The sequence below is a fragment of the Carassius carassius genome, chromosome 32 (assembly GCF_963082965.1).
Source record: "Carassius carassius chromosome 32, fCarCar2.1, whole genome shotgun sequence".
Classification (NCBI taxonomy): Eukaryota; Metazoa; Chordata; class Actinopteri; order Cypriniformes; family Cyprinidae; genus Carassius; species Carassius carassius.
In genome coordinates, this window is record NC_081786.1 from 15,583,675 (window position 1) to 15,602,811 (window position 19,137).

Consider the following 19,137-nt stretch of genomic DNA (forward strand, 5'->3'; position numbering starts at 1 on the left):
TGTTAAAATACATAATGCCTATTATGACCATAACCAACTTAAGTACATTATGTATTACAAATACCTGCAGAGAGCATTTCACTTTACAGTGTGATTAAACAACGTTTAAATCCATTTAATTTTAATATTTGGCCACATACCGAAACATTTATTTTGAAATTGTGATGCACAATACATGGCATATTTAGTCAAAGGTTTTATAAATGATTTACATAAAAAATCTAGTGGGATAATGCACACTGATTTTCCAGAAGAATGTTAAGCAATTCAAATTCAAATCATATACAGAGGAAGAGTTTAGCCCCTTTCACACAGTAAATTACTGGTAAGTTACCATTAATAGATCATGTGTGAACAGGACCTTTCCAAAAATCCTGGTAAATGTGTTCTGGCAATCATATAGTTTTATGGAGATGACATAATTACTCAGCTGTTTACAAGCTCTGCTGCTTTTTAAGCAGTTTTTCTATGTAAATATGTGCTGGATGGACATCTTTAACCATTTTTATTCGACTTCTACATTCATCAGGGCTGAGACTCCTCAACTGGATACTATTATGCGCGTCTCATGTTTATAAGAGTAAACCATTCTGATTGGCTAGTAATGTTAGTTTGGTTGAGAGTGAAAGGTGTGCTCCTCTCATACCACTGGTAGGTGAACTCATGGACACGAAAGTGATACAATCAATAAGATTTTTTATTAATGTAGGACTAGTTTTTTCTTTTTCGGATCACAGGAGATCCGACACAGTGCCGGAGAACTTTAAGGCCTGATATGATATGATATGATATGATATGATATGATATTATATTATATTATATTATATTATATTATATTATATTATATTATATTATATTATATTAATTATATTATATTATATTATATTAACATAAACAAAAACTTTTATTTTGGATGCGATTAATCGCGATTAATCGTTTGAAATCACTAATTTATTTATTCTAGGGATGCACTGAAATTCAAATTCTAAGGATTATTATAATAATTTCAATATTATGGATCATAACTGATAAATGGACAATACAGTTTTTTCCCTTAACTAAATTAAAATAAAAAATCTAAATACATTAAAACAAAAAATTATAAAAAATAAAACACAAATAAAACATAAAAAATTGTCTCAATTTTAAATAAATATTGCATAATCTGATAACACCTGACGTGTTTTTGAAAATTTCGTTTTGAAAATTTCTTGAAAAATATACTATATTTATTTTTTTCAATAAATGACACTAAGCTTGATATTTCATCTAATGCTAAAGTATTCACACCTTAAGTGTGGCTACATTGTCCAAGTCCTTTTTGTGGCCACTGTATGTATTCATCACCTAATTATAATGAATATGTGCCGTGGATGTGCCAAGCAGCTGCCTTCTGGGAAAAATCATTATTTATTAAAGTGTCAGCAAAGTGTCCCTGGTGCTCTGTATGGAAAACAAAAGAGCACAGACCTCCAGCTGTCCTTCTGCCCACAAGTGGTTGTGGCAGACTGGGTAATGCACGAGTGGAGGAGGATGGGAAGAGTCCTCCAAAGTCAGCAGCATGTAAAATCTTCCCCCTCCTGGCTGGGGTCCAAACACACAACACTCATTCTGCCTCCGATTCAGCGCAGGGACTTCCACCAATCCTCTGTGGGTTACTCGAATGCCTAAAGATGTCATTTAGTTGAGGATGGCGAGCAACCAGGGAGTGCAAGAACAGAGGGATTGGAGGGGAGGGAAGAGCAGTGGCAGGGGAGAACCGAGGAAGGAGCCGAGGAGGGATTTGCGCTACTGTGCCTTCTGTTGCTGCTGGAGAGGAGGTGGAAAAGGCACAACGATGACCTTTCTGTCGCTGCACGAAAAAAAAAGAGAAACCTCTCAGCAATTAAGAGGAGTTAATGCCCTAATTATGTGTGTCGTTTTAGGCAGCGCCAGAGGGGATCTCCTAAATAGTAAGAGAGGGTCGGGGGAAGGAGAGGAGGGCAAGATGAGGGGGATGGAGGGTAACTAACCCAGCTGTTTCATTCCCAGACCCAACCTGGAAGGGTGTGCTATAGCCAGTAGTTTAGGTTTTTAAGCAGGTGTGGCAGATAGGACAGTCACTCGGCTCCTTGATGACCCACAAGGGTATGTTTCAGGTGAAGCAACATGCTTTCAACCCCTGAAGGAAGGTGTGTGCTGTGATACACATCACTAGCACTATCAAGCAAGACCTGCCAGTCAGTTATAACACTATAATGAGGCTGTCATGATATTCAAATGGCTCCGTTCTGAAGAGCGTGACTGTCTGCGGAGCACACTTTCTACTTCACAATAGAGAGGCAAAAGTCTTCTTTTGAGTGACATTTCATACTTAGAAGTTAGACCAAAACCGGATGTGTTTTAGTATAACAGTGTAAGTTATATAAATATTTTATATAATTAAATTACGTAGGCATTTGGGAAACCCAAAATGGCATTGCTGAGAAAACCTAATTTTGGAAGTTTTATTATTTAAGAGTTCAATGGTATATCATCAGTGCTGTTCACAATGATTTTTCTGTCTGGTTGGTTTGCCACATATCTAGCAGTATATTGGTGGCTTGCGATAAGATGGACAACAGTTTGTTCTTTAATGAGGAGAAGGGTCGGACCTCGAACTGAAGGTGTAGCACAATCGCACACTGGAAGAAAAACAAACCAGCTGTGAGAAAGAGTTGCCATGCTGACATTTAAAAGCACGCACAGAGACACTATCTAGGAATAAAGTAGGGCAAACTACAGTGAGAGAGAGAGAGACTGCATAATGATATCACCCCCCTGAGAGCTCTCTTTAAGATGCTGGCTCTCTATTTTGGGGAGGCAAGAGTGGGGGAACGTGGTGGGTGGAGGGTGGTCTCAGACGGGTCCTCTCCTCAGGCTCTAAATGAATGGCGGCGTTGCATAATCCAACGAGCCTCGCCCGCTGACAGCACAATGATTTATGCCCCCCGTCAGAGGAAGAGAGGGGCGAGAGAGCGAAAGGCAGCCGAGGAAGGGACAGAGTTTGAGAGAATGAATGAGAGAGAGAGAAAGAAAAAAGGAACTAAGGAAAGCAAAAAAGACAAAACAGAAATGAATGGATAAAACTGAAATGCGGTGGAAGGTAGAAAAATAGAAATGAGGAAGAAGGAGGTGAGACAGATGCACTCGACAAGACTCCTGTCAAGCCAATAGTCCTTTCTCCGTCTCATTCACTCTCTCCATCTTTTTCACTTTGGGCGACTTAAGTCAGACAGCTTAACATTTCTTAAGTTAACATTTCTAGCAATAAACGAATTGTTAAAGATTTTATTATTTAGTTATAGTTTTCCATTTAACTTGGAGGGGATGAACTGGTTTTGCATCAAAACCTAGATTTTAAATCAAAGAGATGACCAAACACAGTAACAAAATTGTTTACCTCACAAAAACTATTTTAAAACATCGCTAAAATCAATAATTTAAAAGCATAATTAATAATAATCACAACAATAATTATATAATAAAAAAGAAAAATCTATATCAGCAGAAAATAACTGGCCACTCAAAACAGGATGAATGAATGACATGCAAACTATCCGATTTGGCACACAAACAAATCTGCATCAAAATACTCCTTTGACATCAACAAGAAAGAAGAACCAATATTTGGGTCACAATCTACCAGTTAAAAACTTACAGAATAAATAATGTGCGAAAATAAGATTTTTTTTTTTTGCAGAGGTGTTATCTAACCAATGTGATCATTGGCTTTGGCATGTTCTGTGTCAGTCATGATAATGGTGACAGTGGCCAGCAAGTTACTGTATATATTTCACTGAAGGGTTTGCAGCACAGAAGCAGAGGAATTTTAAGCGGGATTTGATGCGATGAGGCAGGCTTTTGAGTTTTAAATTGCTCTCTTGCTCTGACTAAAAGCAGAACGCACTCTATATGTATGAGTATGTATGTCAGTGTGTATGTGTGTGAGACAGAAAGAAAGAGAGAGAGACGTTTAGCCTACTCATATCTACAGGCAGGTCTGGCTATTTTGCTTCCATGGCTGCTCATGTCCCCAGAGAGATGCGGTGGGGAGAGCCACTGCTGTCAGAATCCAAACTCCAGCATTCGTTAGGACAGCCGCTATCTATAACACAGCACAATAATTGGGCGAGCTCTAATTGCCTTCTTCAGGAATTAGATGTTACATATTCAGAAGGTGCATCCCATCACTGCTAACCTGTGTCTGCAGTCTTCTTATTTTCTCTCTCTCTTATCCGCTTTCTGGGTTTAAGATGAAAGCAAATAAAATGTACCACATTTAAAACAGATTCTATGACAGAAGACAGAAGTATCACGCCAAAAATCCAGGAGAAAGAGAGGTATGAGGTAGATTAAGTACCTCTCCATGTGGAGAAGGTCATCAATCTGTGTGTTCAGACATGAGGCTGAGAATTTAGCCTCATCATAATCATCACACATATGCACATTTTCCCTTAGCTTGAGAACGCAAGGTTTAGCTGAGTGAAGACCATGTAGATATTTATGGGTGTGTGTACATACATTAGCGTCCTAGTGTATATGTTCTTGTGAATAAGTGCTTTTTCTGAGTGTAAGTGTGTGTGATCAGCGCTGCATCCATCAGTGAGTGTTTCTGTGAGTGTGTGAACTGCATCTCTCTAAGTGTTGTGTAATAAGCACTCTCCAGTCCTGATGTACGGCTCTCGTTCCCCTCACGCTGCGTACCGCTGTGTGCTTTAGCTCGAGCATGTTAGGGCTGATTCCCGGCCGCGGTCTCAGGCCAGTGCTCCATAAGGCCCCGTCGCTGTCTCTCTGACTGTCTGTGGATATAATTTTACAGTTGGGTGGCTGGAGGTAGCGACGCGGCAGGCGGATGGCCCCCAGGGTCAAACAGAGACGTAGCTGGAGGCAGCAATTTCCTTGCAGCTACAACACGCATGTGCCTGCAAGGTGAGCACCTGAGTGTGAGTGTGTGCTTTTATTGAGAGGCTTTGCTTGTGCTTGTGCATATGCATGACCGGAGTATGTGAGTACAATGTGGGGGTGTTAAGCTGCAGGTGAGAGTTGCGGTGTGAGAGGTGGACAGATATCTAGGTGGTTGGTTCGACTAGCCCTGCAGGGGTTTGGCTCTGTATGCCGAAGGATTTTATAACTTTGGATGCCTGGTGTACAGAACTCTAAGTGTATGTTGTGGATGTGTGTGTGTGTGGATCCTTTCTTTATCAGGATAACTTATCCCATCCCCACCTCCATGTCTCCCAGGGGTGACAGGGCTAATTTCAGACAGATCTTCCCCTTAAGCAAGCTGTTGGCTATGGGTAACATCGCATACCCCTCCCCCAAAACCCTCCAACACCAAACAGTGCCTCTGCACGGACGCTGACACATCGGCTTAACCCGTACCTCACCAAAGTTAGCCAGCCACGGTTAACGCTTGCTGACAGCTAACACACACACACACACACACATAGATGACTGATCTGGATTTAATCTGATCCCAGAGTTTTGCTCTAAATAAATGAAAACAACAAAACCTAAGAAAAAAGTTACATATTTTATATGAATAGCCATGACAGTAAATTGTATTTGTAAGCATGTCTAAAGCAAACCTAAAAATATGCTAAAGTAATGTTCAAAAGCTAATAAAGCTAGTAAAATCAACAACAAAAAAAGATAGTTTACAGAACATTGAGAGACCTTAGGCATTCAACAAAACCAATAGTAAAAATTTCATATGAATACTAAGGTTACATTTTTGTGTATTTGTATTTATTTTGCTTTTGTATTTGTAATTTGTACTTTAGCTAGTGTAATGCTTAAAATAAGCTAATAAAGTGATGTAACAAAGTAAATAAAAAAATAAAAAAAGAATATATATATATATATATATATATATATATATTTTTTTTTTTTTTTTTTTTTTACACAGAATATATATGCATGGTCATAAGGTTGAAGTGTCATTGTATGCATGTCTAAAAAAAAAAAGCTGAGAAAATGACAAACTGGAAATAATTCAAAAGTAGGGACTGTCATCTAACCGACTAAAAAAAAAGCTACTTTACAAAAAAAGAGTAAAAAGCAAAAACAAAAACAATGATTATACATTGCTGAACTGATTTGCATGTTTTTTCCATTCTTTGTGTGTAAAGTGAACATGTTGTTGAAAAATAAGAAAATTGATGCATCAATTTTTCAAATGACCCTTATTCATATGTAGAGGGGGACCTCTGTATTAAATTCAAGCACTTTACAACAAATGGTTGTGCCATTGGGTGCCATTTTGATATATGTGTGTTTGGGTGGCTAGCAGCAAGAACAAAAGGCTGCTATTTGTCTGGGTGCTCATGGGAGAAGATGCCATATCAAACATGCAACTGCATCCCTCAGACCTTTCTGAAAACAGGCCTCTACTTATCAATTACCTACCTGTCAGCGACACCGGCCGTGTAGGCAAATGTCCCTGCACAGGGCAACAATAGCGTTGAATGAGATTGCCATTTATGTGTGTGTGTGTGTGTGCGAGAAAAAGATGGATAACATGAAAAATAAACATTTCACACAGGCAAAATACGCACACTCTTACACTCAACACAAACAAATGTGGACCTGTGGGGCATTTGTGCCTGCTGTTGCTCTCCAGCTGCGTTGTTTTGGTATAATGTGAGCTGACCACTCAGGTCCGCAGAAGGAAGGCTGGCCGCAGGGTTTGTGTGTGTGTGTCTGGTCTCGTGTCTCAGTGAATAAGGTGCAGTCTACCTGATCTTGACTTAAAGGGGCATAGCGTTGTGTACACACACATCTGTGAGCCTATAAGTGCCGTCACCTGCGCCTCTAAGAGGTCCAGTTCTGTGAGTGACAGAAGCATAGCCTACCTCTCATCCTCCCTCAAGTCTTCCCTCTCCCACCTATGATGGCTATTCTTTCAGAGGCAGACAAAACACTTCCTGTCCACCTGAATGAAAAGTGAGGAAATAAGCTGCCGTGCCGCATTTCTGCTGCTGAAGATATCAGAAAAGACTTTTTTCCTGTGTGAAGGTTAAAGGCTAGTTCAGGCAGCTCCTCTGTAAACTTTTAACATCAAAGGCGGGAAAGCCTGGAGAGCCAGAGCCTGTGTTTCCACAGGAGAGCGGTGGTTTGAAAATAAATGCTTATCCATTTGGCAGACCTCTGAGAAAATGCCTCACAGGCCAGCTCTCTAAATAATAACCAGTCTTGTTAGTTAGAACTGGGCCTGGAGGCCAAGGCAAAAGATGGTGTTTGGCTGACCGTGAGTGGCCTTCGGGGCATGAGGCCAACCGGCCCTTCAGTTTCAACCTTGACTTCATTCTAGACCTGTTCTACTTTATTTTCCCCCTTATGGAAACCTCTGCATTTCCTCAGAATGGTAGACAGAGTAAGAAATACAGTTGGACAATGGATAAAATGTTCATTATCTCCCCTCGCCAAGCATTTTTTTATTACTCTCACCTTCTCGCATCATGCCGACGGTCAGACACTTCATGAAGCGGCAGGCTTGGCAGGACTTCCTTCTACGTTTGGTGATCTCACATTCATTGGTGGCGGGACAGCTGTACTCAATGTTTCCTGTGGCAAGGCATGTAGAGAGAAGGAACAGAGAGTGTTTAATGATTGCCAACAAAACCTTATTCCTATAGCAATTCAGCAAAAAAAAGCATACAATATAATATTTCATCTTATATTTATACACATTTAAAAGTTTGAGGTTGGTAACACACAAGCAAATATATTGTTAAATGTTAAAATATTCTTTATATTACCATTATAAATGGCTTCACTGTGTATTTCAACAAATACAATACTGTAAGTGCAAGTCCAACCTCAATTTGTCAGTTCAAAATAGAGACTGAAATACAGCAATCACTTCTCATCAAGTCTACATATGTGTTGTATGAATGAGAGTGCAAAAGGTCATGCGGGAGAGCACCACTGGCTCTCCTCAGAGGTCATGTGTCACAGAGCTGTGTGAAGCTGCATAGGCAGGCAGACAGGCAGGCCAGATTTTACTAAACCTAAACAAAGACCTGCAGGTCACAATTCACCTCTGTGTGAACTTCCAATCACCTGGTGACCACTAACATGGCTCCTCATCCTACCAATCCCCCACATCAACACACACATAGAGCCACAAGTTTGCTACTACGATTCCTGGAGACTATTACAATGTGTTATTTGAGCATTATGATGCTATGAGAGTGGAAAACGCAATGATATATGCTTGTTATTGCAACAGCATGCAAATAGAAGCCTGATGAGTTATCTGGCACACAATAAAAATATTTAAATAGGTTTTTTTTGGCTGTAATATAAGAATTACTTGCCAGATATAGTCATTTAATTTGTTGTAACTATCAATGTATGGAGATAATTTGTGCAATAGAATAACCGTTAGAACAGAAATTGGTCGACTCACAGTTCTTGGGCTGAAACAGACTCTCTCACATGCACTCATGCAATTAAAATAGGGCCCGTCTGGGACCTCCACACTGATGAAATATTTCAGAGTTAATCAGACTTTGTAAACACTGATTTGTATTGACTTCTCTTCTGTGAACTGATGTTTCCTCATTAAAAAGCAGATTAGCAGCCCGAGCAGGGGGGCTAAATGCTCAAGACTGCTAATTCAACAGGAAACAGTATTTAAAGTATGCATGTCCATTAAACTGAGCTCCAATATTCATTAGTCAGGTAATCTCCACAATCCATCAGGGTCTTCGGATTGGGAGGAATGCAATGTGGATGTGTGTGAAGATGCAAGTTGATTATCATGAGGGCTAAGGCCGGTTGAGTGGTCTTAACCAGCTGGGAATGTTTCGAGGGGGGAAAAATCCTTGCCAATCTAATATAGGTGCTTTCCTACCAGTAGTTGAATGCCAATGGCTTGAGCGCTGTGTCCAGGTTATCAACACAGTGGAAAGGAGGCTGTATGTGTGTGTGTTCGCTGACAGGATAGAGTGATGTGATTTGAGTTAGGTGGCAGTCGATTAGTGCAATGTCCATTGTCTATCACTCAAGCGGCTGCCGAGAGGTTTCAAACAAGATATAAAATGTGCCTAGCGCTTCCTTCCACTGCCTGTCTTCATACTAAACACTACACTTCCATCATTCATCAGTTGCAGTCAATTGCCAATTAAGCTCAATACAAGAACATGGCAACAACGTGACCTTGGGCTGACCTTATGCTACGGCTATGAAGTAGGAAATGGATTTGGGAATGTTCTGGGTTTCCTGAGGTTGCATTCTTGGTGTTCCCCTCCCATACTTTGCATGCCGCCTGGCTACGAGTGGCTCAATTGGGAGGTGATAGATGCAGGTTGTCAGGTGGCATTGGAGGAGTGCCACCGGAATGCCAGCTGCCAGTGATTTGAGTGGCCATGGCGCCCATGCTGCCGCCTGTCCCTATGCCCCCAGCCGAACCATGGTCCTGACACCTATGCATCCCTTAACTCCCCAAACCTGCTCCTTCCCTCAAAAATCAGCCAGTATGGAAGTCAATAAATGTCCAGCTGGATGGGATGTTTTTGGAAATCACCAAGAGTTTTATTGTCTAATGGGATGAAACATACCGATATGTCAAATTCCCATCTTCTGGAATGTTTTCAGGCCGAGCATAATATTTGACCCATTTATTCAGCACCTACTTTGTTCCTCAGAGCTTCACTGCCACTACTAAAAAACTAGCAGATGGGTAACTTCCCAGTATATTCAATTACCTCTAAGCTCTTCTTTGAAATAACTGTTCAAGCTTGTTATTCTAAGGAAATAAGACAGGAAATGTTTATCTCTTTGCAGCAAATACCATAATAAGCCAGAGCATTACCACCCTCTGGCTTTACACGTCTACTGGAAGGAAAGCTGCTTAGGTGGAGTAAAGCCAGCAGATGTTGGATATATGGGATTGCTTTGTGCTGATTCTAGGTATTTCACTCTCTAACCCCTTGGCCTGCCACCTGAACCTAGCTGAAGTTCTAGCTGAGAGAGGGTAAAAGCCAACCTTGAATGGTCCTCTTGAAAAAGGCCTTGCAGGCCTCGCAGGAGGCGACACCGTAATGGTAGCCGGAGGCGATGTCCCCGCACACCAGACACAGGCGCTTGGGCATGGAGTTCAGCATGTACTCGCATTTAATCTGTGAGTCCTCTGTGATGGTGCTGGAGCAGTCCTCGTAACGCTTTGCTCCGGCTCCGCTGGGACCCAGAGCACCGGTTGGGCCATAAAGAGTGGGTGAGTCCAGACCGTTCTGATGGCCGTTCATGGTGGAGCTGTAGCTACCGCTGGCGTCTGAGGAACCGCCGGGGCTGTGGTGATTTACGCTGTCCGTCAGTGAGGCAGGGCTGGAAGGTTCCGTCTTTATGTAGGAGGGGCAACTCGACTCAATGTGGCGGTCCTTGCTGGACATTCTGCAGAGCAGCCTACATGGACCAAACATAATGAGACAAACACCAAAGTGTTAGTGAACATGACGACAGTAGTGTGGAAACCAAGAAAATGACTGTCTGAGAACTTATATGCTCCTATTCTGGTAAATTCAGGCTATTTTTTTTTAGCAGGGGATACTTGTATCACCAATACCAAGCCATTGAGAAAAAAAGAAAAAAAAAGAAACATACAACCCCCAACAACTCTCCATTTTGCACATGGATCCGCCTGCGCCTTAGCCTGAGAGAACAGAAGATTCAGCAGCTAAAAAAAACCCTGATTGTGAATTCAGAATTCTAGTTTCTTAGCATGTTAATGACTTCTCTGAGAGGAAACATAAGAGGAGAGGCATATGAGAGCCAGTGTGCCACGGTCCCTTGGGTCTCACTAAAGTGTCTGAGTGGTTGTATATCTACAAGGCTGTAAAGAGGAGAGCTAACATCGCTACTCTAGCATAGCGTGCAGCCAATTGAGTTCTAAAGAAATGTGCCACAACCAACTCAGACATGTCCTAATAGTTTTAAATATATAAATAATTTCTGACAGTTTATATGCACATTTATATGCACGCTTTTTTATGCATTTGCCATTATTAAATTTTTGTTTATGAACTTATTGGAGTCAGGTTCTACTTAATTATAATGTTCAGAATTATCTTTTGCATATATGCACTAATATTTTTTGCATTTCATATTGGTCTGAGTTAAAATTTATATTGAAGAATATATATATATATATATATATATATATATATATATATTCTTCAATATAAATTTTAACTCAGACCATTCAGATTCATTTGATTTCATTGACAGAGCAAATAATTTATTTACTGTCAAGTTACAAAGCATGAGTCAAATCCTGTCTTTTCTCCTGGACCAAAATTGTCTATCACCACTGAAAAGTGCTAAAGGCCTTTTTTTGTGAATGTGGATCAAGAGGTGGGATCCGGTGATCAAATGCACCATGACAGATGAACGTCTGCAGGGCGGAAGAGAGAGGGACAGTAGGGAAAGCTCAGCGCCATCACTCACTTTCCAGTCAATATCAACTTGTTCTACATGACTCTAATCAGTGCGGAGGCGCAAAGCAGTTCCATCATCCTCGCCCATGGCCAGTCACCATCTCACACACACACACACACACACACACACACACACGCTCACACGCATCGACTGACAGAAAACAAAAAAATCAGCTAGACAGACACAAACATTCAGTATCAATCCAGTAACACAAACAGACACCCACATAGTCAAAAGCAGAGACTCTTCAAAGCCAAACAAAAGAGCAGGCTGACCAATCCAACACCCCCACCCAGCCCATATCGCTCGATACCGCCAACACATTTAGTTGAGCCACCCCTCCACCCATATAGCCCTGGGAGAGAGGCCTATTAATGAGTGCTGTAATTAATAGATATCTCTGCTCTGTCTTACAGGAGGCTTCAAGGCCTGCAAGAGTGGATTAACCGTTTCCCCTGTCAACACTCCAGAAGACCCTGAGCTGGGTCCTGCAGGGTGTAGTGGGGGTGGAGAGCGGCACTTCACCAAACTGTGTCAATTAGCTGCACATCAGTATCTACATTTAGCAAAATGTGATTGTTCAGGGACTGTTTGTTTCTCTGAAATTCTCAAAGGTTTTGGGGGTTGTGATTTCACATAGACTGAGTGTGAGGTCACGCTCAAACAAGCTCTCTATTTTCCCTTAACTGCATTAGCGTTAAGGTGTGTGAAAAGTGAGAAGATGGCAGAGGAACAAAGTCTTAATAAAGACAGAAAGAAAATCACAGAGGATTTATACAGACAGCACATCAGGACCATTTTAACATGGAGATGGAGGGGGACAAATAAAAGAGGCAGTCTGGAAGACCACACAAAGGTCTTTTTAATTAAGGAAGCCCGCTTCTAAATGAGGGCTCTAAAATCTGGTCAGCTTGTAAAAGATGACTTCTTCTTAGGCCCATAAAGCAAGAGAGCAAGAGAGAGTGTGAGAGTGAATGAGGGAAATCTTTAAAGAAACCAGACCACTTTAATATTCAAAGGAATTTTACAGAAACAGATCAAACCACATATATTGAAAAAATATATATATTTTGGATTCTAGGAATGTAACACATGAGAAAACATTTTAAGCACAGCCAGTATTTAGCTGGCTAACACGTGAGGATTTTGCAAGGATGATTAATAATTAAGTATATAAAATTAAAATAAATAAAATAAAACACAAATGTTTTTATTATGTTTAAATAAAATGTATGCATTTTTACAAAAAAACAAAACAAACAAATAAAAACTTTTACTAAAGACCAGTGAAAATATTGGCAGGCCAATAACAAATGAGAACTAGCCCAGTTAATTTTTTTTGTAATATGAACCAATTGTAAATACAGTGAATTAATGGATCATTAAATAAGTATAATAATAATAATAATAATAATAATAATAATAATAATAATAATAATAATAATAATAATAATAATAAATGTTTTATAGTACTAAAATTATTAACTGAGGTAACTCAATGAAAAAAATAAAATAAAGACAAAAAGTTGCACTACTGAAATCTTAAGAATAGGTGAACATATAGCTATTAATACATTTTGGTGTAAAAGCTCAAAATGAGCTGAGTCACAGCACCTGTTTCCTTGTATTGCAGTGAGAGGCAATCAATTATGAAAAAGCTCCTGTTACACTTCTACTGATCCACCACCGACACACACGCACACACTCATACTCGCAGACAGGTGTCCTGGGGTGTGCGGAGGGCCACAAAGGTATTCTAGAACATTCCAGTAATGTCAAGGATGCATGTTGTGTATTTATACACAGTGTAAAGCCGGTTAAAATCAGTGAAAACACAAGCACTGACTGTTTACACTCGCAACATATCCACTCATTCTATTTTGGGTAACAGAGACAAACTGTTTTTTGTGGGGCAGCTGAGAAACCCGCCTCCTGTCCTGAGAGACACAGAGAGTGTGAAGTCAAAACGACGGGTAACAAAAGAGGAAAGGGCCAGCATTGTAAGAGCCCCTCGTGCTTTACAGCGCCGCTCTTAAGGCTCTCAACAGGAGACACCATGCTCTATAACTTTGACTGAAAGTTATTAGCGTTCTCTTTCTCTTGCTCTCTTTCTCCTGCTCTTTGAAATTCTATGACTCTATTAATCCAAACCTGCAATATTCACAACTCTCTATAAATTCAATTGTCAGATGGGGTATTTTTATTCTAGGCTGCACTTGAATCCAAAATTAGAGGCAGTAAAATTCACATTAACTCTAAGAGAAATGGAATTCTAAAGCCTATATTTTAGAAGAAAAGAAAGCCCTTTCCGACAGAGAAGAGACTATTTGAGAGGTAATGATTTTATCTGTTTTCACCATTGCCTGGCGCCAAGCTTCAATCCCACAGTGTGCCATTAACAAAAGGAGTTCTTATGCTGAAAAGCAGTGGAATTTAGTCTTAGGCTTATGAATGGAAATAATAATGGTCAAGTGGAAGGGTAGAAAAAAGACAGGCGATAGTCAGGCGAGAGACAAGATGAAGAAAAGAAAAAAAAAAGCACAATACATAATCGGTTGTTCTTTATTGTTAGGGACATTATTGTGATTCAATATTATAAATAGTGCCTGAAATTGCTAATATTTCGTAAATTATACTTAACGCTGTCATTATGATAAGGTTCTAGTTATAAGCGTATTGGGATCTTTTAAACAAACAAACAGCATTTGTTTTTTTTTATTTTTTACTGAATTGGTTTGCTGTGAATTCTGCTGGTTTATATAAGCTGGCTAAATGGAAACTGGATTGAAATCATTAAGAAAAATATTTCATATTTTTTTCAGAAATGTATACCTCTTATGCAGTTGCATTATAGCTACTATCTATTATTGCAAATTAAAAACTAATCAATATGCAAATAATGAAAAAAAAATAAACATAATAAAAATTACATTAGAAGAATGTTTCTGATGTTGAAAATTAAATACATTTTAAATAGCTGGTCAAATCAGGCCAGCAGAATAGCTGTTCAGGCCTGGTTTCTATCGTGATTACCAACGACTTAACTTTCTCTAATCACGAGCAATAATCATTCCGTTTTAGTAATGAGAAAAACTTGAAAGAAAAGTCACATCCAGTCATTTCTGAGAGAGTAGCACAAAACGTCTGAGTTGTGCAGTCAATGTACAAAGTACAGAAGTGTATTCCTGATCTTATCCGGACTTCAAATATTTAAGCCGTTTATTTGTTGAAAGTTAAAATTCAGAGTGGATCTGCAACCAAAGAGATTATTGTTTTCTTTTTGTTTTCCTCTAGCTGTCGACTCTCTTATTTTATGTGCTCAGGCAAGGTGTCACAAATCAGCAGGAAAACAATTTTGGAAAACACAGCCACTTGGCAATGACAAGGTGTCATTAGGCTGTTTGATCCAGTGCTCTGACAACTATAGAGGCAAACATATAATCATTGCATTAAGGTGCAGCCACTCAAGAGTCTTTCTCTCTCTCTCTCTCTCTCTCTCTCTCTCTCTCTCTCTCTTTGCCGGAAGCAGTAAGTCTGTGTGATCATGGATAGCTGGAGGCAGCACAGTCTGCTAAATGCTGAAACAAAACTGCCCATGAGAGTTATTGACTGTTTAGATGCATATAGCACTGGATGTGTAAAAAAAAAAAAAAAAAAAATTCTGGGAATGCATTTGTAAATCTTTATTTTTTTTTTATTTATTTAAACCTATTTGTTTTAAGATTTTCTATAAAGAAAAAAATTAAGACAAAATGCAAAAGAAAAACATACTATAATTAAGTAAGAACGTAAAAGTGTGACATACCAAATAAAAATTCTGAAATGTATTAAAAATATTTAAATTCTACATTTTATGCTGATTATATATATATATATATATATATACACTAAAAATAATAATTAGAAAAAATAAATAAATGCATTTTTTTCTTCTGTTTTTGTACCCCAAAGTATTCCATTCTTTTAAATAACTACTTATACAAAATATTTAAAAATGCATTGCTAAACATTTGTTTCATTCTTAGAGTGAGTTAAAGATGCATTTGCCCTAGAAAGCTGTAGGATATTCAATTAAACCTTATTAAACAGGAATTGAACTGCCTTGTACTGATGGGATACTGATTACACTTGTTCCGGCATGAAAAATACAGACATGCCAAACAGGTTGCCTTTTCCGGCTGTATGGCCAGATCAATTGTTATAACATTACTGGGTTGGAAAGTAGTAATTCACTTCATTGTCGATGGACGCCTGCAAAATAACACCTCTGATTACATACAATCAATGTGATAATGGCAAAAACACATTTATACAATGGAGCGAGCTGCCGTAAAAATGCCAGCGGCAGGCCAGTGGAGACGAGGAGCTAATGCTCGGCTGTGTCATAAATACTACAGGACAACCAATAGCCCTTAGCAAAGCTCCTAATACAATATACTAAATGCAAAGAGATAAGAATGTGTATTTGCAAATTAAAAACTTTAAATAATTTGTTGGCTATATATATATATATATATATATATATATATATATATATATATATATACATATATGCGTTTAAGATGTCCAAACTTGATAAGTTTTGTGTGTGTGTGTGTGTGTGTGTGTGTGTGTGTGTGTGTGTGTGTGTGTGTGTGTGTGCGCGCGCACATGTGTGTGTGTGTGTGTGTGACAGACCCTTGCAAACTCGTAGATGAAAATCTTGATGATTTAGGTCATTTTCTTGTGCGGGCAGATAAGTGTTCTGCTTTATCAGGTAAGATGTCCCTCTCAACAGCACAAACAACACACACACACACACACACACGTTTGTTTCTGTGAATTGTGGGGACTTTCCATAGACTTCTATTACTTTTATACTGACCAAACAATATTTTTTATCCCCTAACCCTAAACCTACCTCTTACAGAAAACCTGTTTTTGCATTGTTACACTTTCAGAGAAACATAATTTACTATTTTTCATTATTTTTATATATACCGCAGGGTGGTCCCAGCAATGTCAAAAATATCAGGTTTTACTATCCTTGTGGGGACATTTGGTCCCCACAATATAACATAAACAAGTATACACACACATACACTTACACACACAAATACACTTACATGCATATAAATGTAAAAAATAAATTAGGTATAAATATAAAAGTTTAGCAAAAACTGTCAGTCTAGCCGAATCGCTGTCAATGTAAGAGGTCAAACTAGTGTTTAAAAAAAAAAAGGGATTTGTGAAGTTTGACGTGATCATTATTTTATTATCTGACGTTATTGTGGGTAGGAGCGAACGTCTGCTTCTTTGGCAGTGACAGGCCCTAAAGAACAGGGCACAGCAAACAAGCTTTGGCATTTTTCAATAAGCAATATGCCTAAAATCACTGCTTTACCGCAGTTGGTGCGCAGCACCCATCTATTCAACCCCAACAGGACATGAGAGCAGATAAGCGAGGATGAGCCGCAGTCTCAAAGAAATGAAATTGCACGTAAATATAATAAAAAATAACTGGAGTTAAAAAAATGGAGATTAAAAACACATTCTATTAAACAGATGGTTAAAGAGGATTTTATTCTGGGAAATATGACAAGCGTGTAAGAGATGTGCTGAGAGTGAGAAAAAGAGGGAGGGAGAGAGAGAAATGGTGGTTGTTTTTTGGTGAGTGAACCGGTGAAAGCCATGTCCTTAACCAGATCAGATTCTTGAAATTGGCTGTCAAGGCAGGATTGTCCTGAGTTATAGCTGTCTATCACCCCCGCTCGCATGGAGACGCGGCGAGCTGCTGTTACCTTCCCCTGCCGCAAAGCATCTTAAATTTTCAACACCACCATCTGTTACAAAATCTAATTCACATTCCACCCATAATCGGGTTTACCTCTGTAATACCCGTTCTGCCACTCTCTCTCTCTCTCTCTCTCTCTCTCTCTCTCTGCACGGAGCCTGTCCCCAACCCTGAACGAAACACCATCCACACTTTCATTAAGGTGAAAGAAGAGGCACAAATAGTCAAATCATTTTTCAGCATTTTTGATGCTTTGATGGCAAAGATGTTAACATCATTCTACCTTCAATGACAGAACTAGCACAGCTATGCTGTTTCTTTCATTATAGTTGACTAAGTCAATAGTAATTTACTATATATTTACTATTTTACTATATATAAACACACACACCAAGTAATATACATAATAAACCCCAAAATAATACATTTTAGAATTTATGTAATATACGTCATATATTAATACATATATTAATATATATGAATTAATAAACTTTTAAAATAAAATAGGAGCAATGATAAATGCACTATATTTATATTAAGAACTGCTAACATGAACATTTAAATTCAAGAATATCATAAATAGTGTGATGTATCATCAGGAATATAATAAATAACTAAAACTAAATCTGAATTAAAAAAATTTAACCATAAAAAATGGTTTTACTTGAAATAAACTAAAATGTTAACATAAAATGTTAACTAATATATATATATATAGTTGCCAAAGCAACATTTCTCATTATTTTAACTAATTTAATTTAACTTTATGCAATAAAATAACTAGAACTAAAACTGAAATATAAAAAAGATTAAAAATAAATAAAACTGCAACAATATCTTAATTCTACTATAATAACACTGATATGAATATTTTGCCGTCATTAATCAAATTCAAAGATAATAATAATAGAAAATGTGATAAAATCTGATTAAAAAAAAGATGTTTAAGATACTTTTTTTCAGTTTATATGACTTTTATTCACTTGTGAAACATAATTTCAGTAAACTCAACATCTATCTACTTCTAACAAGTAGCCCCAGCCCATCACATTCGGCCCTGAGACTCCTGAAAGATTTTAAGACTAATAATCCTCCAATTATAAACCTGCGATTCAATCCAATCTCCACCCCGCACTGCACCCAAAAGCCCTTTGTTTCCCATCTGCGTTTAAAGCAATCTAGTTTATTACACAACCCGCTAAATTTACAGTAAGAAGCCGCTCCCTCGACAAATGAATAATTTTCCGAATATTTGATTATATAAATAAAACAGTGCCTCTAGAGGCCGAGGAGCTAAATCAGTTGATTCTGTTTATCTGGGAAATGGCTTGCATCTGGTTAACAGCTCACCAGCAGATGGAGAGGTTTTTCCCCTGACCCCAGGACCAGGCTTCTGTCTCTCTCACTCCGCTCTGAAATGAGACTTATCAGAGGAAGGTGTGTGCATGTGTGCGAGGAAGTGTTGAAGGTGGGTGTTCGTCTGTTTCAGTAAAGGGATTTATTTATCCGAGCAGACTTCCACGAGCGTTCAAAGTTCTCCTGGTTCCCAAAGATCCCCTGCACTAGTCTATTAATACATGATTTCCCACAAATCTGTGTGAATCTTATGCTGGCACTGATTGAACTGTAAACAGTGCGTGTAAGATGTGCGCTCGCAAGCATTCATGTGTGTATATCTTTGTGTGACTAACCTCAAATCTTTTGGTGTGTGTGTGAATGTGTTTGACATGTATGTTAGCATTAGCTTCAATCCTGAATTTACACCACTGATGCACATCTAGCCCTTCAAAACGAATAAACACAAGAGTTCAAACTGTTCTGCGACCAATGTGGATGTTCAGGGTGAGAGCCATGACCTCCAGCTCCCAGCATGCTTTGTATTAGGCCCATGGCGTGACACT

General features: G+C 38.8%; 1 protein-coding gene across 8 annotated transcripts in view; it reads right to left on the reverse strand.

The window, feature by feature from the left end:
- Positions 1-19,137, reverse strand: part of esrrga (estrogen-related receptor gamma a) — a 166,705-nt gene that overhangs the window by 42,425 nt on the left and 105,143 nt on the right. For all 8 annotated transcript variants that reach the window (XM_059520501.1, XM_059520500.1, XM_059520498.1 and 5 more), the window contains 2 exons: positions 10,016-10,431; positions 7,471-7,587 (listed from right to left, as the gene is read on the reverse strand). In XM_059520501.1, the coding sequence (XP_059376484.1) occupies positions 7,471-7,587; positions 10,016-10,418 (520 nt within the window). In that variant the 5' untranslated portion in view covers positions 10,419-10,431. The remainder of the gene's footprint in view (positions 1-7,470; positions 7,588-10,015; positions 10,432-19,137) is intronic.